This window comes from Pristiophorus japonicus, chromosome Y, assembly GCF_044704955.1.
Source record: "Pristiophorus japonicus isolate sPriJap1 chromosome Y, sPriJap1.hap1, whole genome shotgun sequence".
NCBI lineage: Eukaryota > Metazoa > Chordata > Chondrichthyes > Pristiophoridae > Pristiophorus > Pristiophorus japonicus.
The window spans coordinates 38,520,096-38,545,184 of record NC_092011.1 but is presented as its reverse complement, the minus strand read 5'-3'; the positions used below and the strand labels follow the sequence as shown (position 1 = coordinate 38,545,184).

The following is a 25,089-nucleotide window of genomic DNA, read 5'->3' as shown; positions in this document are numbered from 1 at the left end:
AATTCTAGGGGACCGAGGGTCTAAAGAGAAGGAGGAACTGAAGGAAATCCTTATTAGGCGGGAAATTGTGTTAGGGCAATTGATGGGATTGAAGGCCGATAAATCCCCAGGGCCTGAAAGGCTGCATCCCAGAGTACTTAAGGAAGTTGCCCTAGAAATAGTGGATGCATTAGTGATCATTTTTCAACATTCTATTAACTCTGGATCAGTTCCTATGGACTGGAGGGTAGCTAATGTAACACCACTTTTTTTTTAAAAAGGAGGGAGAGAGAAAACAGGTAATTATAGATCGTTTAGCCTGACATCAGTGGTGGGGAAAATGTTGGAATCAATTATTAAAGATGAAATAGCACATTTTGAAAGCAGTGACAGGATCGGTCCTAGTCAGCATGGATTTATGAAAGGGAAATCATGCTTGACAAATCTAGAATTTTTTGAGGATGTAACTAGTAGAGTGGACAAGGGAGAACCAGTGGATGTGGTGTATTTGGACTTTCAAAAGGCTTTTGACAAGGTCCCACACAAGAGAATGGTGTGCAAAATTATAGCACATGGTATTGGGGGTAATGTATTGACGTGGATAGAGAACTGGTTGGCAGACAGGAATAAATGGGTCCTTTTCAGAATGGCAGGCAGTAACTAATGGGGTACCGCAGGGTTCAGTGCTGGGATCCCAGCTATTTACAATATACATTAATGATTTGGATGAAGGAATTGAATGTAATATCTCCAAGTTTGCAGATGACACTAAGCTGGGTGGCGGTGTGAGCTGCGAGGAGGATGCTAAGAGGACAGGAGTTGGCAGATGCAGTATAATGTGGATAAATGTGAGGTTATCCATTTTGGTGGCAAAAACAGGAAGACAGAATATTATCTGAATGGTAACAGATTAAGAAAAGGGGGTTGCAACGAGACCCGGATGTCATGGTACATCAGTCATTGAAGTTTGGCATACAGGTACAGCAGGCCGTGAAGAAGGCAAATGGCATGTTGGCCTCCTTAGCTGGAGGATTTGAGTATAGGAGCAGGGAGGTCTTGCTGCAGTTGTACAGGGCCTTGGTGAGGCCTCACCTGGAATATTGTGTTCAGTTTTGGCCTAATCTGAGGAAGGACGTTCTTGCTATTGAGGGAGTACAGCGAAGGTTCACCAGATTGATTCTCGGGATGGCTGGACTGACATGAGGAGAGACTGGATCAACTGGGCTTGTATCCACTGGAGTTTAGAAGAATGAGAGGGGATCTCATAGAAACATATAAAATTATGACGGGACTGGACAGGTTAGATGCAGGAAGAATGTTCCCGATGTTGGGGAAGTCCAGAACCAGGGGTCACAGTCTAAGGATAAGGGGTAAGCCATTTAGGACCGAGATGAGGAGAAACTTCTTCACCCAGAGAGTGGTGAACCTGTGGAATTCGCTACCACAGAAAGTTTTTGAGACTAGTTCGTTAGATATATTCAAAGGGGAGTTAGATATGGCCCTTACGGCTAAAGGAATCAGGGGGTATTGAGAGAAAGCAGGAAGGGGATACTGAGGTGATGATCAGCCATGAACTCATTGAATGGTGGTGCAGGCTCGAAGGGCTCAATGGCCTGCTCCTGCACCTATTTTCTATGTTTCTATCCTTTCGCAAAGGAAATCTGCCGCCCTACCCGGTCTGGGTCTATATGTGACTCCAAACCCACAGCGATGCGGTTGACTCTTAACTGCCCTCTGAAACGGCCCAGCGGGCCACTCAGTTGTACCAAACCGCTACGACAAAGTCAGCACTGTGGGGGTACCTTCACCACAAGGACTGCAGCAATTCAGGAAGGCAGCTCACCACCACCTTCTCAAGGGCGATTAGGGGGATGGGCAATAAATACTGGCCTTGCCAGCGACGCCACATTCTGAGAATGAATTTTTTTTAAATCATAGCATTGTACAGCACAGAAGGAGGCCATTCCGCCCATCGAGCCTGCACCAGCTCTTTCGAAGAAAAATCCAGTTAGTCCCACTCCCCCACCCTCCACCACGCTTTCCTCTTCTGAAACATAAAAAACAGGTGCAGGAGTAGGCCCTTCGACCCTTCGAGCCTGCACCGCCATTCAGTAAGATCATGGCTGATCATTCCTGCAATTTTTATCTCATTCAAGTCTTCACCAATTCCCTTTTGAAGGCTACTATTGAATCTGTTTCCACCGCCCTATCGGGCAGTGTGTTGCTGCAGTTGTACAGGGCCTTGGTGAGACCACACCTGGAATATTGTGTTCAGTTTTGGTCTCCTAATCTGAGGAAGGATGTTCTTGCTATTGAGGGAGTGCAGGGAAGGTTCACCAGACTGATTCCCGGGATGGCAGGACTGACATATGAAGAAAGACTGGATCGACTAGGCTTATATTCACTGGAATTTAGAAGAATGAGAGGGGATCTCATAGAAACATATAAAATTCTGACGGGACTGGACAGGTTAGATGCGGGAAGAATGTTCCCGATGTTGGGGAAGTCCAGAACCAGGGGTCACAGTCTTAGGATAAGGGGTAAGCCATTTAGGACCGAGATGAGGAGAAACTCCTTCACTCAGAGTGGTGAACCTGTGGAATTCTCTACCACAGAAAGTTGTTGAGGCCAGTTCGTTGGATATATTCAAAAGGGAGTTAGATGTGGCCCTTACGGCTAAAGGGATCAGGGGGTATGGAGAGAAAGCAGGAATGGGGTACTGAAGTTGCATTTTCAGCCATGATCATATTGAATGGTGGTGCAGGCTCAAAGGGCCGAATGGCCTGCTCCTGCACCTATTTTCTATGTTCCAAATCCTAATCACTCGCTGTGTCAAAAAGGTTTTTCCTCCCGTCGCCTCTGGGTTTTCTGCCAATCACCTTAAATTTGTGTCCTCTGGTTTAAAAAAAAAGAAAGTGGATTTATATAACGCCTTTCACGACCACTGGATGTCTCAAAGCGCTTTACAGCCAATTAAGTACTTTTGAAGTGTAGTCGCTGTTGTAATGTGGGAAACGTGGCAGCCAATTTGCGTGCTTTGTGCGAGTTTTTTTTGTGCTCACGTCTCTAGAGTGGGACTTGAACCCACAGCCTTCTGACTCGGAGACAAAATTTATCTCTGGTTACCGACCCTTCAGCCATTGGAAACCGTTTCTCTTGATTTACTCTTCTTTAAATGATTTTGAAAAACAATCAAATTTCTTACTCAGTCGATCAGCGTAACTGAAGTCCCTCATCCCTGGAACCATTCTGGTAAATCCCTTCTGCACCCTCTCCAAAGCCTCCACATCCTTCCTAAAGTACAGTGCCCAGAATTGAGACACAATACACCAGCTGGCGCTGATCTAGTACTTTATATTGGTTTAGCATAACTTCCTGGCTTTTGTACTCTATTTATAAAGCCCAGGATCCCATATGCTTTACTAACTACCTCTTAAACGATATGGGGAGCGGGCGGGGAAGTGGAGCTGAGGCCATGAGCTTATTGAATGGCGGAGCAGGCTCGAGGGGCCTTATGACCTACTCCTGCTCCTACTTCTTATGTTATGTTCGTAACCTGTCCTTGCCACCTTCAAAGATTTGTGCACAAACACCCCTCGGGTCTCTGTTCTTGCAGCCCCTTTTAAACGAGAAATCTGGCCCAACAGGTCTGTGTTCACAGTAAGTTAATATGCACCTACAGGAAGCAATTCTAAAGTCAAAGTTGGCCTTCATTGCAAGAGGATTTGAGTACAGGAGCAAGGATGTCTAACTGCAGTTATATAGGGCCTTGGTGAGACCACACCTGGAGTATTGTGTACAGTTTTGGTCACCTTACCCAAGAAAGGATATAATTGCCTTAGAGGGGGTGCAACAAAGATTCATTGGACTGATTTGTGGGATGAGAGGGCTGTACTTTGAGGAGAGATTGAGTAGAATGGGCCGATATTCTCTGAAATTTAGAAGAATGAGAGGTGATCTCATTGAATGTATAACATTCTTACAGGGCTGTGCAGGTTAGATGTAGGGAGGAAGTTTCCCCCGGGCTGGGGATTCCAGAACCAGGGGTCACGGTCTCAGAATAAGAGGTCGGCCATTTAGGACTGAGCTGAGGAGGAATTTCTTCACTTAGAGGATGGTGAATCTTTGGAATTCTCTGCCCCAGAGGGCTGTGGAGGCTCAATCGTTGAGTAGATTCAAGGCTGAGATCGATAGATTTTTTTGGACACGAAGGGAATCAAGCGATAGGGCGGGAAAGTGGAGTTGAGGTAGAAGATCAGCCATGATATTGAATGGCGGAGCAGGCTCGAGGGGCCGTACAGCCTACTCCTGCTCCTGTTTTTTGTGTTCTTGTATTCATATATTCTCCACACGAGTAGCGGTCCTAAATCCCTGTTCCCAGATCCCTTTATTCCCATCTGCTCTACGGACTGATGATAAAAAAACTGAGGGGATAGAGCACTGTCACTGACAACAGACTGTAATTACTGTGACCGTTTACATAGGAAATTTCCATTGTAAATGTGGACACAACAATTTATAATGGGGCGTGGGGGCAAGCTGACAGACAGGACGTATTATTAAAACCACACCTTAGGAAGGATATATTGGCCTTGATAGGAAGTGCAGCTCAGATTGACCAGAATGATACCTGTACTCCCAAGGGTTAAATTACGAGGAGAGATTACACAAACTAAGGTTGTATTCCCTGGAATTTAGACGGTTAACATAAGAACATAAATAGGTGCAGGAGTAGGCCATTCGGCCCTTCGAGCCTGCACCACCATTCAATATGATCATGGCTGATCATTCACCTCAGTACCCACTCCTGCCTTCTCTCCATACCCCTTGATCTCTTTATCTGTAAGGGCCACATCTAACTCCCTTTTGAATATATCCAACGAACTGGCCTCAACAACTTTCTGTGGTAGAGAATTCCACAGGTTTACAATTCTCTGAGTGAAGAAGTTTCTCCTCATCTGGGTCCTAAATGGCTTACCCCTTATCCTTAGACTGTGACCCCTGGTTCTGGACTTCCCCAACATCAGGAACTAACTAACTAAGGTTGTATTCCCTGGAATTTAGACAGTTAAGGGGTGAAACTCGTCATAATTTTGAACCCCTCTATTAAATCTCCCCTTAACCTTCTCTGCTCCAAGGAGAACAACCCCAGCTTCTCCAGTCTCCCCACGTCACTGAAGTCCCTCATCCCCCTGGAACCATTCTGGTCAATCTCCCTCTGCACCCTCTCCCAGGCCTACACATCCTCCCTCTAGTGTGATGCCCAGAATTGGACACCATTTTGTTGTAATACGCGGCAGTTACAAGGTCAATTTCCGTCTGACAATTGCCAGATGTCTGGTGATTCGAGTTCTGAAATTATCCCTCTACCCCTCTCTGTCTCTCTCTCTCTCTCTCTCGCGCGCTCGCAGGTGTTCACCTTTGATCCTGCGGCGACGGTTAAACACAGGACGGCAGAGGACGTGAAAGCGGACGAGGATGTGACCAAACTCTGCAATCACAAGAGGAAGATCGTCGCCATGGCAACGCTTCACAAGAGCTTGGAGTCGCCTCACCCATCGCTTGCACTAAGCGGCCCGACGACTGGTGCGTAAAAGATTTCCATGCACCTTCCTGGCAAAGGAAAGAACAACTTGCCTTTCACCGCCTCAGGACGTCCCAGTGTGCTTCACAGCCAACGCAGTACTTTTTGGAAGTGCGCTCACTTTTGCCTAGGGCAGCATGGCAGCCAACTCGCGCACAGAAAGCATCCACGCACAGCACCTGAGATAACTGACCACTTAATCTGTTAGTGGCGGTGTTGGTTTAAAGATGTATTGGCCCAGGATGCAGGAGATTTCCCCATCTCTTCAGATGGGAAGATTTACTCCCTCCTGAACCGGCAGGCTGGGACCTCGGTTTGACATCTCATCCAAATGACAGCCCCTCCGACAGTGCGGCCCTCCCTCAGTACCGCCCCTCCGACAGTGCGGTACGGCGCTCCCTCAGTACCGCACTGGGAGTGTCAGCCTAGATTTGTGTGCCCTGGAGTGGGACTTGAACCCACAACCTTCTGACTCTCAGGCGAGGGTGCTTACCCACTGAGCCACAGCTGACACTCCTGTTCATAAATGTTGATATTCATAAACAATTACTAAATAAATTCTGAGACGGTGGCATTTACGATTCTGTTTTTTTCCCCCCGGATTGCAGGAGGGAGCTGTAGCCAGTTTGCGGAAACTCCTTTGCCGGGGATGATGATGACGATGAGCAAGGCGCCTCACTCCTTGATGCCGGAGTACAAGAGCGCTTTGCTCTCCAAGTTAATGGGAGCACCGGGCGCCGTGGCCAGATCCTACCAGCCGGAACAGCCCCCGGGTCAGCGTCTGGCCCACCGGCAGAGGCACGGCAGCTCGGACTGCAGGCAACATTCTCCTTGCCCCCGGTCACAGGGAGAGGCTGGCTCCCAGTCGCCCAGGCTCGAACCCAGGACGTGCTCCGCCTTCAATTCGGAGCTTCACCCGATCGCCGCTCGCCTCCAGCCCCGAAGCCCGTCCGTTCCCTCCGGCTTGCCGCAGAAGCCCCAGGCAATGACACCTTGTGTTCCCGTCGCTCACCCTCACCCTCCTCCTGCTCCCCGCTCTCCAAAGAGTCCTGCCGCGAAGATCTCCCGCGCTTTCGCCCCTAGTCCCGAGACGGCAGCGGCAGCGCCCTCGTTCGCCAAGCCCTGCGGGGCACGGGGTCAGCCGCTCGGCTCCGGGAACGATCCCCTCGCCCTCCTCCTCCTCCGCCCCGCCTCCGCCAGCCCGGAGAGCGCGAGTGTATACCCGCCTCTGGCCGCGGGCAGAGCCAGCCACGGGATCGGCGCGGCGAGGTCGCCCCAGGGCTCGCGTCATTTGTCCGTCTCCTCCTCCGATCCAGGGTGCTACGTGTTGCAGCCCCCGTGCGTCTCCTCCCGGCCCCCCTCCAGATCGCCGCGGTCCCTGAGCTCCCCTGTGCCCTCCCTGCCGCCCAGCCCGACCGCCCGGCCGGAGGGTCTGCTGCAGCCCTGCCCGGTCCACCCCGGCCTCCCGCTCTCTGCCCCCCACCCCTCCTCCCCCTCTGCCGCCCTGCCGGACAACTTGCCCCAGCCCGGCCTTCTGGGCATGCCTTTAAACCAGATCTTCAGCCACCACAACGCTGCCTTCTTCCCGGCCAGCAGCCTGCTCTCGGCCGCTGCCAAAGCCCAGCTGGCTAGCCGGAGCAAGCTGACGGCTGGCGATCCCGGGGCAACAAGCACTTTACCAAACGGTTACCCCCTCCCCGGGTTTCTGGGCTCGGCGGCAGCAACGGCCTCGGGAGGAGGAGGCGGGCGGGCGGGGCCGCCTCAGAAGGACCCCTCGCGGAAACGCAAGCCCACTGCCCCCACGGTGCTCAGCATGCTCAAGCAGTCACATGGCTGGAGGCCGGAAGCCGATCCATCGCAAGCGTCGCAGCTGCTCTACTCTCTGCGTGCTCCGGCCAACGGCGGAGGCCTCGTCTCCGTCTCTGCCCCTCCGTCCTTCCTGCCCCGTCCCGACAGCCAGCCGAGCGGATTTGAGCCGAGCCTCACCCACCTCTGCACCCAGAGCCTGCCCGTCGGGGACGCCGAGGGAGCCTCTTGCCAAAGTATAAGCACTAATTTAATCCCGGGCTGCCAGCAGACGGGCAGCCCGCTGCTGGGCCTGGTCGCTCTGCCGGGGCCTGCGCCCGGGAGCAGCACTCCGTTACTCAAGGTCCCGGCCTCCGCCTTGCTCGTGATGCCCGACTGCGTCCACAACGTCGGAAATCCCGGTAAGTACGCTGAGCTGGAAGGTAGCATTCCCCCCCATCGGGTGTTGCCCAGCCCAGCCTCGCACTAATCCAGACGCCCCCTCAGTGTCGATCTGTGCGCTAGGCCAGCTGGTTTCTTTGGGTGGAGATTGGCGGGACGTTACCACGATTGGGCTTCAGTACATTCTCTGCGCTTTTGCGGGGGGTGGAATCGACATGAATTCCCTATTTCTGATCACTTGTGTGTCTGTTGTCGACACAATTAACGCAGGCATCAAGCAAATCAGAAAATGCACACAACCCTGTAAACCAAGGGTCAGCAGCAAAGCAGAAGAGCTCTCCAAGTTTCTTCCTCCTCCTCAAACTAAATATTGGTAAGACTGAAGTGGTCATCTTCGGTCCCCACCACAAGCTCCATTCCCTCGTCACTGACTCCATCCCTTTGCCTGGCCATTGAGGCTAAACCAGACCGTTCACAACCTTGGTTGTTGTGTTTGGTCCCGAGATGAGCTTCCGACCACCTATCCTCACCATCACCGAGACCGCCTACTTCCACCTCCGTAACATCGCCCGTATCCACCCTGCCTCAGCTCATCTGTTGCTGAAACCCTCATCCGTGCCTTTGTTACCTCCAGACTTGACTATTCCAACACACTCCTGGCTGGCTTCCCATCTTTCACCACCTGTAAACTCCAGCTCATCCCGTGTCCTAACTCGCACCGAGTCCCGCTCACCCATCACCCCCTGTGCTCACTGCTCCCGTGTCCTAACTCGCACCGAGTCCCGCTCACCCATCACCCCCTGTGCTCACTGCCCCGTGTCCTAACTCGCACCGAGTCCCACTCACCCATCACCCCCCCCATGTCCTAACTCGTACCGAGTCCTGCCCACCCATCACCCCCCGTGTCCTAACTCGCACCGAGTCCCACTCACCCATCACCCCCCGTGTCCTAGCTCGCACCGAGTCCCGCTCACCCATCACCCCCTGTGCTCACTGCCCCGTGTCCTAACTCGCACCGAGTCCCACTCACCCATCACCCCCCCCGTGTCCTAACTCGTACCGAGTCCTGCCCACCCATCACCCCCGTGTCCTAACTCGCACCGAGTCCCACTCACCCATCACCCCCCGTGTCCTAGCTCGCACCGAGTCCCGCTCACCCATCACCCCCTGTGCTCGCTGCCCCCGTGTCCTAACTCGCACCGAGTCCCACTCACCCATTCACCCCCTGTGCTCACTGACCCGTGTCCTAACTCACACCAAGTCCCACTCACCCATCACCCCCTGTGCTCGCTAACCCCGTGTCCTAACTCGCACCCAGTCCCACTCACAAATCACCCCCTGTGCTCGCTGCCCCGTGTCCTAACTCACACCCAGTCCCACTCACCCATCACCCCCTGTGCTCGCTAACCCCGTGTCCTAACTCTCACCCAGTCCCACTCACACATCACCCCCTGTGCTCACTGCCCCGTGTCCTAACTCACACCCAGTCCCACTCACCCATCACCCCCTGTGCTCGCTGCCCCGTGTCCTAACTAACACCAAGTCCCACTCACCCATCACCCCCTGTGCTCGCTAACCCCGTGTCCTAACTCGCACCCAGTCCCACTCACGCATCACCCCCTGTGCTCACTGCCCCGTGTCCTAACTCACACCCAGTCCCATTCACCCATCACCCCCTGTGCTCGCTGACCCGTGTCCTAACTCACACCGAGTCCCGCTCACCCATCACCCCTTGTGCTCGCTGCCCCGTGTCCTAACTCACACCGAGTCCCACTCACCCATCACCCCCTGTGCTCACTGCCCCCGTGTCCTAACTCACACCCAGTCCCATTCACCCATCACCCCCTGTGCTCGCTGACCCGTGTCCTAACTCACACCGAGTCCCGCTCACCCATCACCCCTTGTGCTCGCTGCCCCGTGTCCTAACTCACACCGAGTCCCACTCACCCATCACCCCCTGTGCTCACTGCCCCCGTGTCCTAACTCTCACCGAGTCCCGGTCACCCATCCCCCTGTGCTCGCTGACCTACATTGGCTCCCGATCCAGCAATGCCTCGATTTTAAAGTTCTCATCCTCCTGTTTAAATCCCTCCATGGCCTCCGCGACCACCCCAATTCCTGTAACCTCCTCCAGCCGCCACAACCCTCCGACACCTCTGCGTTCCTCCAATTCTGGCCTCTTGCACATCCCTGATTATAATCGCCCCACCCTTGGCAGCTGTGCCTTCAGCTGCCTGGGCCCCAAGCTCTGGAACTCCCTCCCTAAACCTCTCCATCTCTCTACCTCTTTCCTCCTTTAAGATGCTCCTTAAAACTTCTCTCTCACCTGCCCTAATATCTCCTTTTGCGGCTTGGTGTTAGTAATCGCTCCGATGCAGCGCCTTGGGACCTTTTACTACATTAAAGAAGCTATACAAATGCATGTTGTTGTCATCCTGCCACCAGGCGAAAATTCTCGAGGCTCCTCCGACTACAGTGAAGAATCTACCACGATGTCCTATTTTTTTTTATATGATTGACAATTGGTGTGTGAGTTTAAAGTTAAGAACTCCCATGGTCGCTCGCCCACCGTTGCATTAATGAAGGGCTGATGGCCAGACCACTCAAAACCGTGTGATCCCGGGTGTAGCCTTTCTATCGTGTGAAATCTCCTGTTGCCTCTTGTACGTGTGAAACCAGTGTGTGCAATCTTCTGTAGATCTGGAGGACATTCAGGCTTGGGCTGATAAGTAACATGCAGACCATACAAGTGCCTTACAATGACCAGCTGCAACAAGAGATAGCCTAACCACCTCCCCTTGACATTCAGTGGCATTATTATCGCCAAATCGGTCAATATCCTGGGGCGAGGTCACCACTCGGATCTAGCTGGTCACAAAGCTGGACCAAAAGTTGCCTGTGAGAACGCAGCGAGTTGTTGTGATCGGGAACGCGCTGCCTGAAAGGGCGGTGGGAGCAGATTCAATCGTGACTTTCAAACCGGGAATTGGGTAAATACTGGAAGGGGAAAAATTCACAGGTCTGTGGGGGAAAGGGGAGTGGGACTGATTGGATAAAGGAGTTGTCTTATGACGAAAGGTTGAGCAGATTGGGCCTCTACTCGTTGGAGTTTAGAAGAATGAGAGGTGATCTTATTGAAACATATAAGATTCTGAGGGGGCTTGACAGGGTAGGTGGGGAAATCTAGAACTAGGGGGCATAGTTTCACTAAGGGGTTGCCCATTTAAGACGGAGCTGAGGAAGAATTTCTTTGAGGGTCGTGAATCTATGGAGAGAGCTGTGGAGGCTGGGACATTGAATATATTTAAGGTGGAGATAGACAGATTTTTGAGCGATAAGGGAGTGAAGGATTATGGGGAGCGGGCGGGGAAGTGGAGCTGAGTCCATGATCGGATCAACCATGATGGTATTAAATGGCGGAGCAGGCTCGAGGGGCCGAATGGCCGACTCCTGCTCCTATTCCTTATAGTCTGAAAGCTCTTTCAAAGAGCTGGCACATACATGTGCTGTGAGATTCTACAAATTAATTTGTGCGTTTCAACTCCTAGTTCAACTGTCCACGGACGTGGTAGTTACTGATTTAAGTACAAGCGGCCCCTCATGGGATTACACCTGAACCATTTTTCTTTTGTTAAATCCTGGCTTGTCAATTGCTTAAGACCTTCCGTTTTTTTTCCATTTGCAGAAAGTACGTCTCCGTCTGCCTCCGTCTCTGTCGCCGGCACAAAGACCACCTCGCTCCTCGACCCCGCCGTCATAGTTACCACTACAGTAAACGAGTCACTGCCCGGGCCACTGACCCTCGGAGAGAGCTGCCCCTTCGGTAACCAGGTGCTTCCGTTCGGGCAGCCGGCCCCCAGCAGCCCTGGGCTGCCCGGAACTCTGAACCCCAGCCTGCTGGGCCCGCTGCCCATCTCCCTCGCCGTCGGCCAACAGCAGGCGCTCAGCCAGAACCCTGTAAACCTGCTCCCCGGTGCCGTGGACGGGCAGGGGGACATCATACTGACTCTCCTGGGTCTTCTCAACCCGAATCTGCACACAGCTTTATCCCCAAACTCCAGCGACCTCGATGGACAGACACTACAGGCCCTGCAGATCCTCATGGCTGCGCTGCTCCAGAACCACTCGCCAACAGCCATCCTCCCTCTGCCGCCCATCAGCCTTCCTCTGGCCGACCTGACTCAGCAGCAGCAACAGCAACAGCCCGGCGCGCTCTCGTCCGTTCTCCAATTCCCCACCCTCCAGGACCAGCTGTCCGGCGGCCAGACCGCCGGGCACAGGCAGGAGGGACTGCTGACCGGCCCCCTGGGCAACTCTTTCGGAGGACCCTCTGGCCACGACGGTGCCGTGCTGCCCCTTCTCTTCCCGACGTCGTCCAGCGTGCCGGCCTGGCTGGGCCTAAACCCCCAGCTCCTGGCCACCGTGCTCAGCTCTTCATCAGACAATGGTACCAGTCCGCCTCAGGTACAAGGGTGGGGAGGGGGAGCCGGGACTCTATCTGCATTGGTTTCTCTTTTGTAGAGCATAGGAACAGGAGGGGGCCATTCAGCCCCTCGAGCCTGTTATATTAGGAACAGGAGGAGGTCGTTCAGCCCCTCGAGCCTGTTATATTAGGAACAGGAGGAGGCTGTTCAGCCCCTCGAGCCTGTTACATTAGGAACAGGAGGAGGCCGTTCAGCCCCTCGAGCCTGTTACATTAGGAACAGGAGGAGGCCGTTCAGCCCCTCGAGCCTGTTACATTAGGAACAGGAGGAGGCCATTCAGCCCCTCGAGTCTGTTACATTAGGAACAGGAGGAGGCTGTTCAGCCCCTCGAGCCTGTTACATTAGGAACAGGAGGAGGCCATTCAGCCCCTCGAGTCTGTTACATTAGGAACAGGAGGAGACCATTCAGCCCCTCGAGCCTGTTACATTAGGAACAGGAGGAGGCTGTTCAGCCCCTCGAGCCTGTTACATTAGGAACAGGAGGAGGCCATTCAGCCCCTCGAGCCTGTTACATTAGGAACAGGAGGCCGTTCAGCCCCTTGAGCCTGTTACATTAGGAACAGGAGGAGGCCGTTCAGCCCCTCGAGCCTGTTACATTAGGAACAGGAGGAGGCCATTCAGCCCCTCGAGCCTGTTACATTAGGAACAGGAGGAGGCCGTTCAGCCCCTCGAGCCTGTTACATTAGGAACAGGAGGAGGCCTTTCAGCCCCTCGAGCCTGTTGCATTAGGAACAGGAGGAGGCCGTTCAGCCCCTCGAGTCTGATCCCCCATTCAATTAGATCATGACTGATCTGTATCTTAACTCCATTTACCCACCTTGGTTCCATAACTCTTGATACCCTAACACAAAAATGTATGCAGCTCAGTCTTGAAAGCTCCAATTGACCCCCAGCATCAACAGCTTTTTTTGGGGGAGAGAGTTGCAGATTCCCACTGCCCTTTGTGTGAACAAGTGCTTCCTGACATCACCCCTGAACGGCCTGGCTGTAATTTTAAGGTGACGCCCCCTTGTTCTGGACTCTCCCCACCAGAGGGAATAGTTTTTCTCTCTCTCTCTCTACCCTATCAAATCCTTCAATCATCTTAAACACCTCATTTTTAAAATTGAAACATATATAGTTATTTATATTGAAAGAATATTAAATCTCAACTTGTGTTTCGGAACTGTGTCCTAGTGTTTGTTGTGTGATTGGATGACTGATTCTCACCTCTCTCTCTCCCCTCTCTCTCCCCTCTCTCTCTCCCACTCTCCCCATCTCTAGGTCTGCCTTTCTGCCGTTCCCTTGGGATCTACTGCCACGACCTGCACCACCGCCTCCCCGAACCCGGAGGGCAGCACGGTGCTGTCGGTCGGTGAATCCCTGTTGCCATTACCGGGACATGGGAAAATCAACACCGTGATGCCTCAGCTCCTGAACCCGCTGCTGGGAGCCAGTTTGCTGGGTGAGTGGGGCCTTCAGTCTGCAGGTCCTTCGCTTGTGACCCAGCTGCAGGGAGGTGAATACACCACCCAATGGTCTGTGCTGGGGAAACCAGGGAATTCTAGTCCAAAGGGAGATTTCTAGAGTCTAAAATTACGAGATTTATGGGGATGTTGCCGGGACTGGAGAATTTTAGTGATGGGCAAAGATTGGATAGGCTGGGGTTGTTTTCTTTGGAACAGAGGAGGCTGAGGGGAGACCTGATTGAGGTGTATAAAATGATGAGGGGCCTAGATAGAGTGGATAGGAAGGACCTGTTTCCCTTGGCAGAGGGGCCGACAACCAGGGGGCATGGATTGAAAGCAATTGGGGGGAGGCTTAGAGGGGATTTGGGGGAAATGTCTTCACCCAGAGGGCGGTGGGGGTCTGGGGCGGCCTGAAAGGCATTTGGATGTGCACCTGAAGTGCCGTAACCTACAGGGCTACAGACCGAGAGCTGGAAAGTGGGATTAGGCTGGGTAGCTCTTGGTCGGCCGACGCGGACACGATGGGCCGAAATGGCCTCCTTCTGTGCTGTAAATTTCTGTGATTCTATGATAATTAAGGATATGGTGATTGAGCACGTTTTCAGCTGATCAGAGAGAGCCAGCATGGGTTTGTGAAAGGTAGGCCATGCCTGAGTTTTTTTGAGCAGGTGACTAAAGTAGTGGGCAGGGGAATGTTTGTGGATGTTATTTCTACGGACTTCCAGAAGGCATTTGATAAAGTCCCTCATAAAAGACTCTTAACTAAGGGTTGCAGCTCATGGAATTGAGTAAATTATTGACCTGGTTAGGAACTGTCTGAGTGGCAGGAGACCAGAGAGTAGGGATAATGGGCAGGTACTCTAAAGGACAGGATGTGACTAGTGGTGTCCTGCAGGGATCTATGTTGGGGCCTCAACTATTCACTGCATTTACTAATGACTTCTAGATGAGGAGAACCTCCTTCACCCAGAGCGGGGTGAGAATGTGGAACTCGCTGCCACAGGGAGGGGTTGAGGCGAATAGTATCGATGTATTTAAGGGGAAGCTGGATAAACACATGGGGGAGAAAGGGATAGAAGGATATGGTGATGGGGAGAGATGGAGGAGGGGTGGGAGAGGGCTGGTGTGTAGCGCAAACACCGGCACGGACCGGAGGGGCCGAATGGCCTGCTTTTGTGCTGTAGACGCAATGTAATCTGATGTGTCGTCTTTCCTCAGGTGACATGTCGGCGTTGAACAGCGGCTTGAGTCCACCACAGCTGCCAGGGGTGCAGACAATGCTGAGCAGCAACCCCTGGCTACTGCAGCAACAACAGCCACTGGTACAATCTCTCCAGGGACCCCTGGGCATCCAGATGTTTCCGAGCCAGACCCCCCTCACAGGACAAGTGAATAATCACACTAACCCCCTAGCATGCCTCTTTCAGAATGTCCAGGTAAATCTGTGCCTCCGCTCTCCTCTTCTCCCCACTTTTAAACTACTCATCTATTTTTTAAATTTATTCACGGGATGTGACCGTCGCTGGCAAGGCCGGCATTTATTGCCCATCCCTAATTGCCCCGTGAGAAGGTGGTGGTGAGCCGCCTTCTTGAACCGCTGCAGTCCGTGTGGTGAAGGTGCTCCCACAGTGCTGTTGGAGAGCAAGTTCCAGGATTGTGACCCAGCGACGATGAAGGAACGGCCGATATATTCCCAAGTCGGGATGGTGTGTGACTGGGAGGGGAACGTGGAGGTGGTGGTGTTCCCATGCGCCTGCTGCCCTTGTCCCTCGAGGCGGGTAGAGGTGGCGGGTTTGGGAGGTGCTGCCGAAGAAGCCTTGGCGAGTTGCCGCGGTGCATCTTGTAGACGGTGCACACTGCAGCCACGGTGCGCCGGTGGTGGAGGGAGTGAGTGTTGGAGGTGGTGGAGGGAGTGAGTGTTGAAGGTGGTGGAGGGAGTGAGTGTTGGAGGTGGTGGAGGGAGTGAGTGTTGAAGGTGGTGGGGAGCGTGGCCCATCGAGCGGCCTGCTTTGTCCTGGATGGTGTCGAGCTTCTCGAGTGTTTGTTGGAGCTGCAACTCATCCAGACAAGTGGGGAGTGTTCCCTCACACTCCTGCCTTGTGTCTTGTCGATGGTGGGAAGGCTTTGGGGAGTCAGGAGGTGAGACACTGGCCGCAGAATACCCAGCCTCTGACCTGCTCTTGTAGCCACAGTATTTATGTGGCTGGTCCAGGTAAGTTTCTGGTCAATGGTTGATGGTGGGGGATTCGGCCGTTTGCCTCAACCACTCCCTGTGGTTGTGAGTTCGACATTCTCAACACACTCTGGGTAAAGAAATTGCTGCTAATTCCCCATTGGATTTATTAGTAATTCATATTTGATTGTCCCACAAGTGGAAACAGTCTCTCCACATCTATCCTGTCCAACCCAATCTGAATTGTTGAACTCGTTGTAGATTCCGAAAGGCTATCGAGTGCCTAATCGAAAGATGAGGTGCTGTTCCTCAGAAGGTTGTGGGTTCAAGTCCCACTCGAGAGAGACATAGCCACAAAAATCTAGGCTAACGTTCCCACTGCAATGCTGAGGGAGTGCCGCACTGTTGGAGGGGAGGGGCAGTGCTGAGGGAGTGCCGCACTGTCGGAGGGGCAGTGCTGAGGGAGCGCCGCACTGTCGGAGGGGCAGTGCTGAGGGAGTGCCGCACTGTCGGAGGGGCGGTACTGAGGGAGCGCCGCACTGTCGGAGGGGCGGTACTGAGGGAGCGCCGCACTGTCGGAGGGGCGGTACTGAGGGAGCGCCGCACTGTCGGAGGGGCGGTACTGAGGGAGCACCGCACTGTCGGAGGGGCGGTACTGAGGGAGCGCCGCACTGTCGGAGGGGCGGTACTGAGGGAGCGCCGCACTGTCGGAGGGGCAGTGCTGAGGTAGTGCCGCACTGTCGGAGGGGCAGTACTGAGGGAGCGCCGCACTGTCGGAGGGGCGGTACTGAGGGAGCGCCGCACTGTCGGAGGGACGGTACTGAGGGAGCGCCGCACTGTCGGAGGGGCAGTACTGAGGGAGTACTGTCAGAGGGCCGTAAAAGATCCCACGGCCACTATTCGAGGGAGTTATCTCGGGTGTCCTGGGGCCGATATTTATCACTCAATCAACATCACTAAAACAGATTATCTGATCGTTTATCACATCGCTGTTTGTGGGAGCTTGCTGTGTGCAAATCAGCTGCCGTGTTTCCCACATTACATCAGTGACTGCACCTGGGGGTGGGTGGGGGAGGGTTCGGGGAAAGTACTTCATTGGTGTTTTGGTACCTCTTGAGGTGGTGAAAGGGGCTATAGAAATGCAAGTTCTTTGTTTAGATGGTGCTTTCTTTCCCTCCAGCTCCTGTTACATTGACTCCTTATTTCTTCCTCTCTTTCAGCTGACCATGGGGCAGGCCGTGATGGTCCCCGGTAAAGTGGGGAGCCTCCCCGACGGCCCGTACACCAGCCCAGCTCCCTCCCACAACTCCACGTCGAGTCAGCTGCCCTCGGACCCCTCCCCATCCCTCCAGCGGAAGCCCGAGGGGATGGACCCCTGCGACGGAGCCCCGGCAGGCGAAGGGGCGACGCTCTCCGCACCCGCCGACCTCTGCCCCGCTCCAGCCTTCAGTACCACGAGTGCCTTTACACGAGCCCAGCCCGGGTGGCGGGAGGGGGCGGAGGAGGAAGGGGCCGCTGGGCGAAGCACGCCGCGGCCGAGCGGCGAGGATGAGGGCCCACGGGAGGCCTACATCGGACTGAATGGGGAAATCTCAGGGCACAATGGCCGCGCGGAGGAATGGCGCAAGTGCGGGCGTGAGTGCGTTAACGGACAGTGCGGGACGGACACTGGGGGGCCTGCGGAGCGGCACGGACACCGGATTCCGGGCTGCGACTGCACGCAGCCAGGGCAGGACAAGGGTGGCCCCTTCAGGTCGGGCAAGCACGGGGCGCACAGCAACGCACAACACCCCAGGCAGCAGAAGAGGGGGTTAGCCAAGGTAAAACAAAATATCAAGATTCTCTCTCTGTGTTCCCCCTCCCTCCAAAAATTCCACAACTCCCAACAGCTGAATCGCCTCGCCAAGCTAGCAGCTGAAAATATCCACAGCCCTCCTCCCCTTTTCACTTTGGTGGCTGTGCCTTTAGCTGCCTGGCCCCCGAGCACTGGAATTCCCTCCCTAAACCTTTTTGCCCCCCTCTCTCTCTCTCGTTTAATATACTCCTTAAAACCAAGCTCTTCGCCATCTCCTGATCTGGCTCGGTGTCAAATTTTGTCTGATTTATGCTCCAATGAAGAGCCTTGAGATGCTTTACTACGTTAAAGTCATTGTGTTGGGCTGGGCAGAGACTGCCAAACTATATAATGATTATTTTGTTATGATTACTTCTTCATTAAAGAGAGAGAAGTGTAATATATACTGAAGGAAATCCTTATTAGGCGGAAAATCGTGTTAGGGAAATTGATGGGTGGCAAAAACACGTAGACAGAATATTATCTGAATGGTGACAGATTAGGAAAAGGGGAGATGCAACGAGACCTGGGTGTCATGGTACATCAGTCATTGAAAGTTGGCATGCAGGTACTGCAGGCGGTGAAGAAGGCAAATGGTATGTTGGCCTTCATAGCGAGAGGATTTGAGTATAGGAGCAGGGAGGTGTTACTGCAGTTGTACAGGGCCTTGGTGAGCCCTCACCTGGAATATTGTGTTCAGTTTTGATCTCCTAATCTGAGGAAGGACGTTCTTACTATTGAGGGAGTGCAGCGAAGGTTCACCAGACTGATTCCCGGGATGGCAGGACTGACATATGAAGAAAGACTGGATCGACTAGGCTTATATTCCATGGAATTTAGAAGAATGAGAGGGGATCTCATAGAAACATATAAAATTCTGACGGGATTGGACAGGTTAGATGCAGGAAGAATGTTCCCGATGTTGGGGAAGTCCAGAACCAGGGGTCACAGTCTAAGGATAAGGGATAAGCCATTTAGGACCGAGATGAGGAGAAACTTCTTCACTCAGTTGTTAACCTGTGGCATTCCCTACCGCAGAAAGTTGTTGAGGCCAATTCGTTGGGTGTATTCAAGAGGGAGTTAGATGTGGCCCTTACGGCTAAAGGGATCAAGGGGTATGGAGAGAAAGCAGGAAAGGGGTACTGAGGTGCATGATCAGCCATGATCATATCGAATGGTGGTGCAGGCTCGAAGGGCTGAATGGCCTACTCCTGCACCTATTTTCTGTGTGTGTGTATATGCTCCACCTAGTGGACGACTATGGTAATGCAACTGCTGATGTACAATAATAAAAGGGTCATGTGACCAGGTCATCTGACAAGTTTTCTGCAGAGCCATCTTGTTAGCGTGTGTTTATGATGTAAAGAATATATCACACATTTAACGCGAGATCCTAATGGAGGATATTCGCCTTCAACGGGTGCATGTTTTCGTGGAGCCCTGCCATGCTAAGACCTTGTTACTCAGCGCCTGTGATTGTCTCTCTTCCCCTCTTCCCCCGTCCCCCATCCCAGATGAACCCGGAGACTGTGAAGACGCTATCTGGAACACTTGATGGCTCACACAGAACCAGAAAAAGAAGCAAAAAGTAAGTTTCAATCCCCCCGCGCCTGTTACATCAGCCATGATCTTATTGAATGGTGGTGCAGACTCGAAGGGCCGAATGGCCTGCTCCTGCATCTATTTTCTATGTTTCTAAGTCAACAGGAGGCCATTCAGCCCCTCGAGCCTGTTACATTAGGAACAGGAGGAGGCCGTTCAGCCCCTCGAGCCTGTTACATTAGGAACAGGAGGAGGCCGTTCAGCCCCTCGAGCCTGTTACATTAGGAACAGGAGGAGGCCATTCAGCCCCTCGAGCCTGTTACATTAGGAACAGGAGGAGGCCGTTCAGCCCCTCGAGCCTGTTACATTAGGAACAGGAGGAGGCCGTTCAGCCCCTCGAGCCTGTTACATTAGGAACAGGAGGAGGCCATTCAGCCCCTCGAGCCTGTTACATTAGGAACAGGAGGAGGCCGTTCAGCCCCTCGAGCCTGTTCCACCATTCAATCATATCATATGACTGATCTGCATCTCAACTCCATTTAAACTCCAAATAACCGGGTTATTTTCGGGTTGGCAGGCTGTAACTAGTGGGGTGCTGCAGGGATCAGTGTTGGGGCCCCAGCTATTCACAATCTATATCAATGATTTGGATGAGGAGTGTAATATATCCAAGTTTGCTGATGATTGATGATGAAATGTAAGTTGTGAGGAGGATGCAAAGAGATTTAGACGGGCTAAGTAAATGGGCAGGAACATGATGAATGGAATATAATGTGAAGTTATCCACTTTGGTCGGAAAACTCGAAAAGCAGAGTATTTTGTAAACGGTGAGAGATTGTGAAATGTCGGTGTACAGAGGGACCTGGCCGACCTTGTACACCAATCACTGAAAGTTAACCTGCAGGTACAGCAAGTGTTTACAGCAAATGGTATGTTGGCCTTTATTACAGGAGGATTTGAGAAAAGAGTAAAGATGTCTTACTGCAGTTATACAGGGCCTTGGTGAGACCACACCTGGAGTATTGTGTACAGTGTCGGTCTCCTTACCTAAGGAAGGATATACTGGCCATAGAGGGAGTGCAGCGAAGGTTCACCAGACTGATTCCTGGGATGGGGGGATTGTCCTATGAGGAGAGATTGAGCAGACTGGGCCGATATTCTCTAGAGTTTAGAAGAATGAGAGGTGATCTCACTGAAACATACCAGATTCTGAGGGGGATTGACAGGGTAGATGCAGGTGTTTCCCCCCGGGCTGGGGAGTCTAGAACCAGGGGTCACACAGTCTCAGGATAAGGGCTCGGCCATTTAGGACTGAGATGAGGAGGAATTTCTTCACTCAGAGGGGGGTGAATCTTTGGAACTCTCTGCCCCAGAGGGCTGTGGAGGCTCAGTCCTTGAGTATATTCAAGGCTGAGATCGATAGAGTTTTGGATATTATGGGATATGGGGACTGGGCGGGAAAGTGGAGTTGAGGTCAACGATCAACCATGATCTCTTTGAATGGCGGAGCAGGCTCGAGGGGCCCAATGGCCAACCACTGCTCTTAATGTTCTTATTTACCTGCCTTTTCTCCGTATCCCTCGATCCCCTTACCAACAAAAATCTATTGATCTCAATTTTCAGAGCTGCAACTGACCTTCAACACCTGCAGCTCTTTGGGGCAGAGGGGGTGTTCCCGATTCCGATTACCCTTCGTGTGAAGAAGTGCTTCCTGACATCATTCCTGAATGAACTTCCCCCATCACAGGAAATAGTTTCTCTCTATCTACCCTCTTGAATCCTTTAATCATTTTAAACACCTCGATCAGATTGTCCCTTAGTCTTCTATGCTCGAGGGAATACAAGCCTGTGCAACCTGTCCTTGTTATTTAACCTCTTTTAGCCCCCCTCGGGTATCATTGTGGTGAATCTGCGCTGCTCGCCCATCAAGGCCAATGTATCCTTCCTGAGGTGAGGTGAGGTGAGGTGCTCAGAACTGAACGCAGTTACTCCAGGTGGGGTCTGACTAGAGCTCTAAGCAACTGGTCGATAAAGGCCGACATTTCATTAGCCTGTTTGATTGCTTTTTGTATCAGTCCACGATATTTTAGTGACTGGTGTAGTTGGAATCTCAAATCACTCTGCCCCGCCACCGTGAAATCCAGGTCCAACCTACCTCCTACACAAACTGAGGTGCTGGCAGCACCCCCACTGACAGGAGAGTGTAACTACAGTGTGACTTGTTTACATAGCCAGTTCCTGTTATAAACGCGGAGGTGGGAATTTGTAACGGGAGTTGGCTTTTTCTTATGTTCACCGCTGACCCCCCACTCCTTGTCTCCACAGCACTCCGAAAATAAGCAGCAATCTAGAAGTTGCATTGCAGGAAGCCATGATGGAACTGGACCAAATAACAGCCAACGTGAGTACAGGTCAAGAGCCAGATAAACGGCGGGGGAATATTCTGCGGTGTGTTGAACCTTAGTCCCTGTGGCAGTAGCTGCACTCTCTCTCGCCTCTGAGTCAGAAGGTCGTGGGTTCAAGTCCCCACTCGAGACTAGAGATCCAGACTGACGCTTGCAGTGCAGTACTGAGGGAGTGGCGCACTGTCGGAGGGGCAGTACTGAGGGAGTTACGTACTGAGGGAGTGCCGCACTGTCGGAGGGGCGGTACTGAGGGAGTGCCGCACTGTCGGAGGGGCAGTATTGAGGGAGCGCCGCACTGAGAGAGCGTCGCACTGTCGGAGGGGCGGTACTGAGGGAGTGCTGCACTGTCGGAGGGGCAGTACTGAGGGAGCCCCGCACTGTCGGAGGGGCAGTACTGAGGGAGCACCGCACTGTCGGAGGGGCAGTACTGAGGGAGCGCCGCACTGTCGGAGGGGCAGTACTGAGGGAGCGTCGCACTGTCGGAGGGGCGGTACTGAGGGAGCGCCGCACTGTCGGAGGGGCAGTACTGAGGGAGCGCCGCACTGTCGGAGGGGCAGTACTGAGGGAGCGCCGCACTGTCGGAGGGGCAGTACTGAGGGAGTGCCGCACTGTCGGAGGGGCAGTACTGAGGGAGCGCCGCACTGTCGGAGGGGCCGTCTTTAGGATGAGACGTTAAACCTGAGGCCCCGTCTGCCCCCTCAGGTGGTTGTCGAAGATCCCAGGCACTATTTGGAAAAAGAACAATGGGAGTTCTGCCCAGTGTCTTGGGACTGGAAAGAGAGGGGGGATCAAACTGGGAGCGGAGAATTAAAATGGCCAGCAATCGGAAGGTCGGGGGTGGGGGGGAAGTCTCCCTGTATATCGACACTTCACATAACCATGTTTTCTTCTCTGAAATGTTGTGACGCGATTTTTTTAATAGCTTTTTTTGTTGAAGTTGAAAAAAGCAAAATGATTTATCATTTCAGGCTGAGCACCAAACTCCAAAAGAGAAACTGAGGAAGCCAATGAAGTCTAAACAGAGGAAGATTGTGCGATAACGCTGGCCTCGCTGGGAGCAGGCGGTGGATCCCCAGGAGGTCATTTTGGGAGACATTTATATATAATTTTTATCTGTATTCTACTTGGCGGTTCTGAACTCTCTTTTTAAAAAAAAAAAAAATGATACGTCGCACCAGTAGATGGAATCAGTTGCCATCGGGACGAGCGGGAGTGGGTGGGGAAGGGAGGGGGGGGTGGTGGGTGTGTAGTAGAGCCCCCTGCGGGTCAGGGGGCTACCATTAAACTGACAATGGGGCCATTGTGTCGTGGGTTCCAATTTAAAACCCTCTCGTGGCCCGTTTGGGGTCGACCATCACCATCTACTGGTGGCGCAGCCTTACTGCAGGCGAGTAATTCGATACAGCAATAATCTTTGTACCGTTAATTCTGCCTCCTGTCACCCTCGATATTTAAACTTCCCTCCCCCTCCCCCTCCCTCGGAAACACTCAAGTGATCGATATATATATTTTTTGACCTGTTCTCCAAGCCAGCCAGTTAAAGACTCGCCCAGCTGCACTTGTTGACCCTTCGAGTACCTGACTCCAGTTACACATGGGTTGGTTAATTATTTTAGTTTTTTTGTTATACCCTCCCTCCCTGTTTGTATAGTCTGCCCAAAGCAATTTTGAATACTTTTAATATAATTAGGTAGAACGGAATAAATAACCCCGACCAGTCTAATCTCTCTCCTTTACTGGTTACTGTTTGGTTATTTCTTCAAACTCCTGAATGAGGTTGAGTGCATGTTAATTGGTTGTTGGAAATTTATAGCACTAAAACGGGCCATTTGGCCCAACTGCTCCGTGCTGGTGTTTATGCTCCACACCAGCCCCCTCCCACCCCATCGTCATATCCTTCTATTCCTTTCTCCCTCATGTGTTTATCTAGCTTTCCCTTAAATCTATGTATACTATTCGCCTCAACACTCCTATCCCCTTCTGGGTATTCTGCGGCCAGTGTCTCACCTCCCGACTCCCCAAAGCCTTCCCACCATCGACAAGGAGTGTGATGGAACATTCCCCACTTGCCTGGATGAGTTGCAGCTCCAACAAACACTCGAGAAGCTCGACACCATCCAGGACAAAGCAGGCCGCTCGATGGGCCACGCTCCCCACCACCTCCATCACTCACTCCCTCCACCACCTCCAACACTCACTCCCTCCACCACCTCCAACACTCACTCCCTCCACCACCTCCAACACTCACTCCCTCCACCACCTCCAACACTCACTCCCTCCACCACCGGCGCACCGTGGCTGCAGTGTGCACCGTCTACAAGATGCACCGCGGCAACTCGCCAAGGCTTCTTCGGCAGCACCTCCCAAACCCGCCACCTCTACCCGCCTCGAGGGACAAGGGCAGCAGGCGCATGGGAACACCACCCCCTCCACGTTCCCCTCCCTGTCACACACCATCCCGACTTGGGAATATATCGGCCGTTCCTTCATCGTCGCTGGGTCACAATCCTGGAACTCCCTCCCTAACAGCACTGTGGGAGCACCTTCACCACACGGACTGCAGCGGTTCAAGAAGGCGGCTCACCACCACCTTCTCAAGGGGCAATTAGGGATGGGCAATAAATGCTGGCCTCGACAGCGACGCCCACATTGAGAATAAATTAATAAAAATTCTCTAAATATTTCACACACGCTTGGGGCACTTTTCCTTTCCCCACTGCCAACTGCAACTCTTGGTACATTGTCACTGCCCAGCCCACCTGAATATTGCCACAAGCACAAGGCACCCCCTCTGAGAATTGATGCTAGTTCTGGTGTGAATGGCTGTGAACGTGCCCACGATGGGGGATAAGGAAGTGAAGGAACAGCCCTCTCCGACCGTTAATTGAAAGGAAGAGCTTATAAACCCACAGGCCACTTTGCCGTTGACAGGAGAAGTCTTGACGTGAAGAAGTGGTGCAGTTCAGCATGGTGCTGCCCCGTCGCTCACAACACAACTGTGTGGGGGTGGATTGGGGGTCTCGCTAATGGGGGCCTCGCTAATGGGGGCAAGCTGGTGTCGGCCCACAGATGGACATTTCACACTGCTGTACCTCCATGAGGATTTCCGCAGCCGGAGAGGGCGAGATGATGCTGCAAACGCCCGCCCAGTGAAATTACAGGTTCTGTCCTTCCGAAATGTGTGGCTGCAAGTAAGCTTTGTGACACTGGGCTAAAGTGCTGGTGAGTACAGATCGGGTACTCGCAACAGGAGGAGGCCGTTCAGCCCCTCAAGCCTGTTACAGGAGGAGGCCGTTCAGCCCCTCGAGCCTGTTACATTAGGAACAGGAGGAGGCTGTTCAGCCCCTCGAGCCTGTTACATTAGGAACAGGAGGTGGCCATTCAGCCCCTCGAGCCTGTTACATTAGGAACAGGAGGAGGCCGTTCAGTCCCTCGAGCCTGTTACATTAGGAA

General features: G+C 53.0%; 1 protein-coding gene across 1 annotated transcript in view; it reads left to right on the top strand.

Moving 5' to 3' along the window:
• The window catches only part of LOC139241124 (methyl-CpG-binding domain protein 5-like), a 35,248-nt gene extending 12,406 nt beyond the window's left edge, over window positions 1-22,842 (top strand). Inside the window, exons 4-12 of the mRNA XM_070869819.1 lie at window positions 5,391-5,565; window positions 6,172-7,770; window positions 11,436-12,214; window positions 13,498-13,678; window positions 14,901-15,118; window positions 17,076-17,675; window positions 19,204-19,277; window positions 21,557-21,632; window positions 22,605-22,842. Of these exons, the coding sequence (XP_070725920.1) occupies window positions 5,391-5,565; window positions 6,172-7,770; window positions 11,436-12,214; window positions 13,498-13,678; window positions 14,901-15,118; window positions 17,076-17,675; window positions 19,204-19,277; window positions 21,557-21,632; window positions 22,605-22,676 (3,774 nt within the window). The 3' untranslated portion in view covers window positions 22,677-22,842. The remainder of the gene's footprint in view (window positions 1-5,390; window positions 5,566-6,171; window positions 7,771-11,435; window positions 12,215-13,497; window positions 13,679-14,900; window positions 15,119-17,075; window positions 17,676-19,203; window positions 19,278-21,556; window positions 21,633-22,604) is intronic.
• The last annotated feature ends 2,247 nt before the right edge of the window (window positions 22,843-25,089 follow it).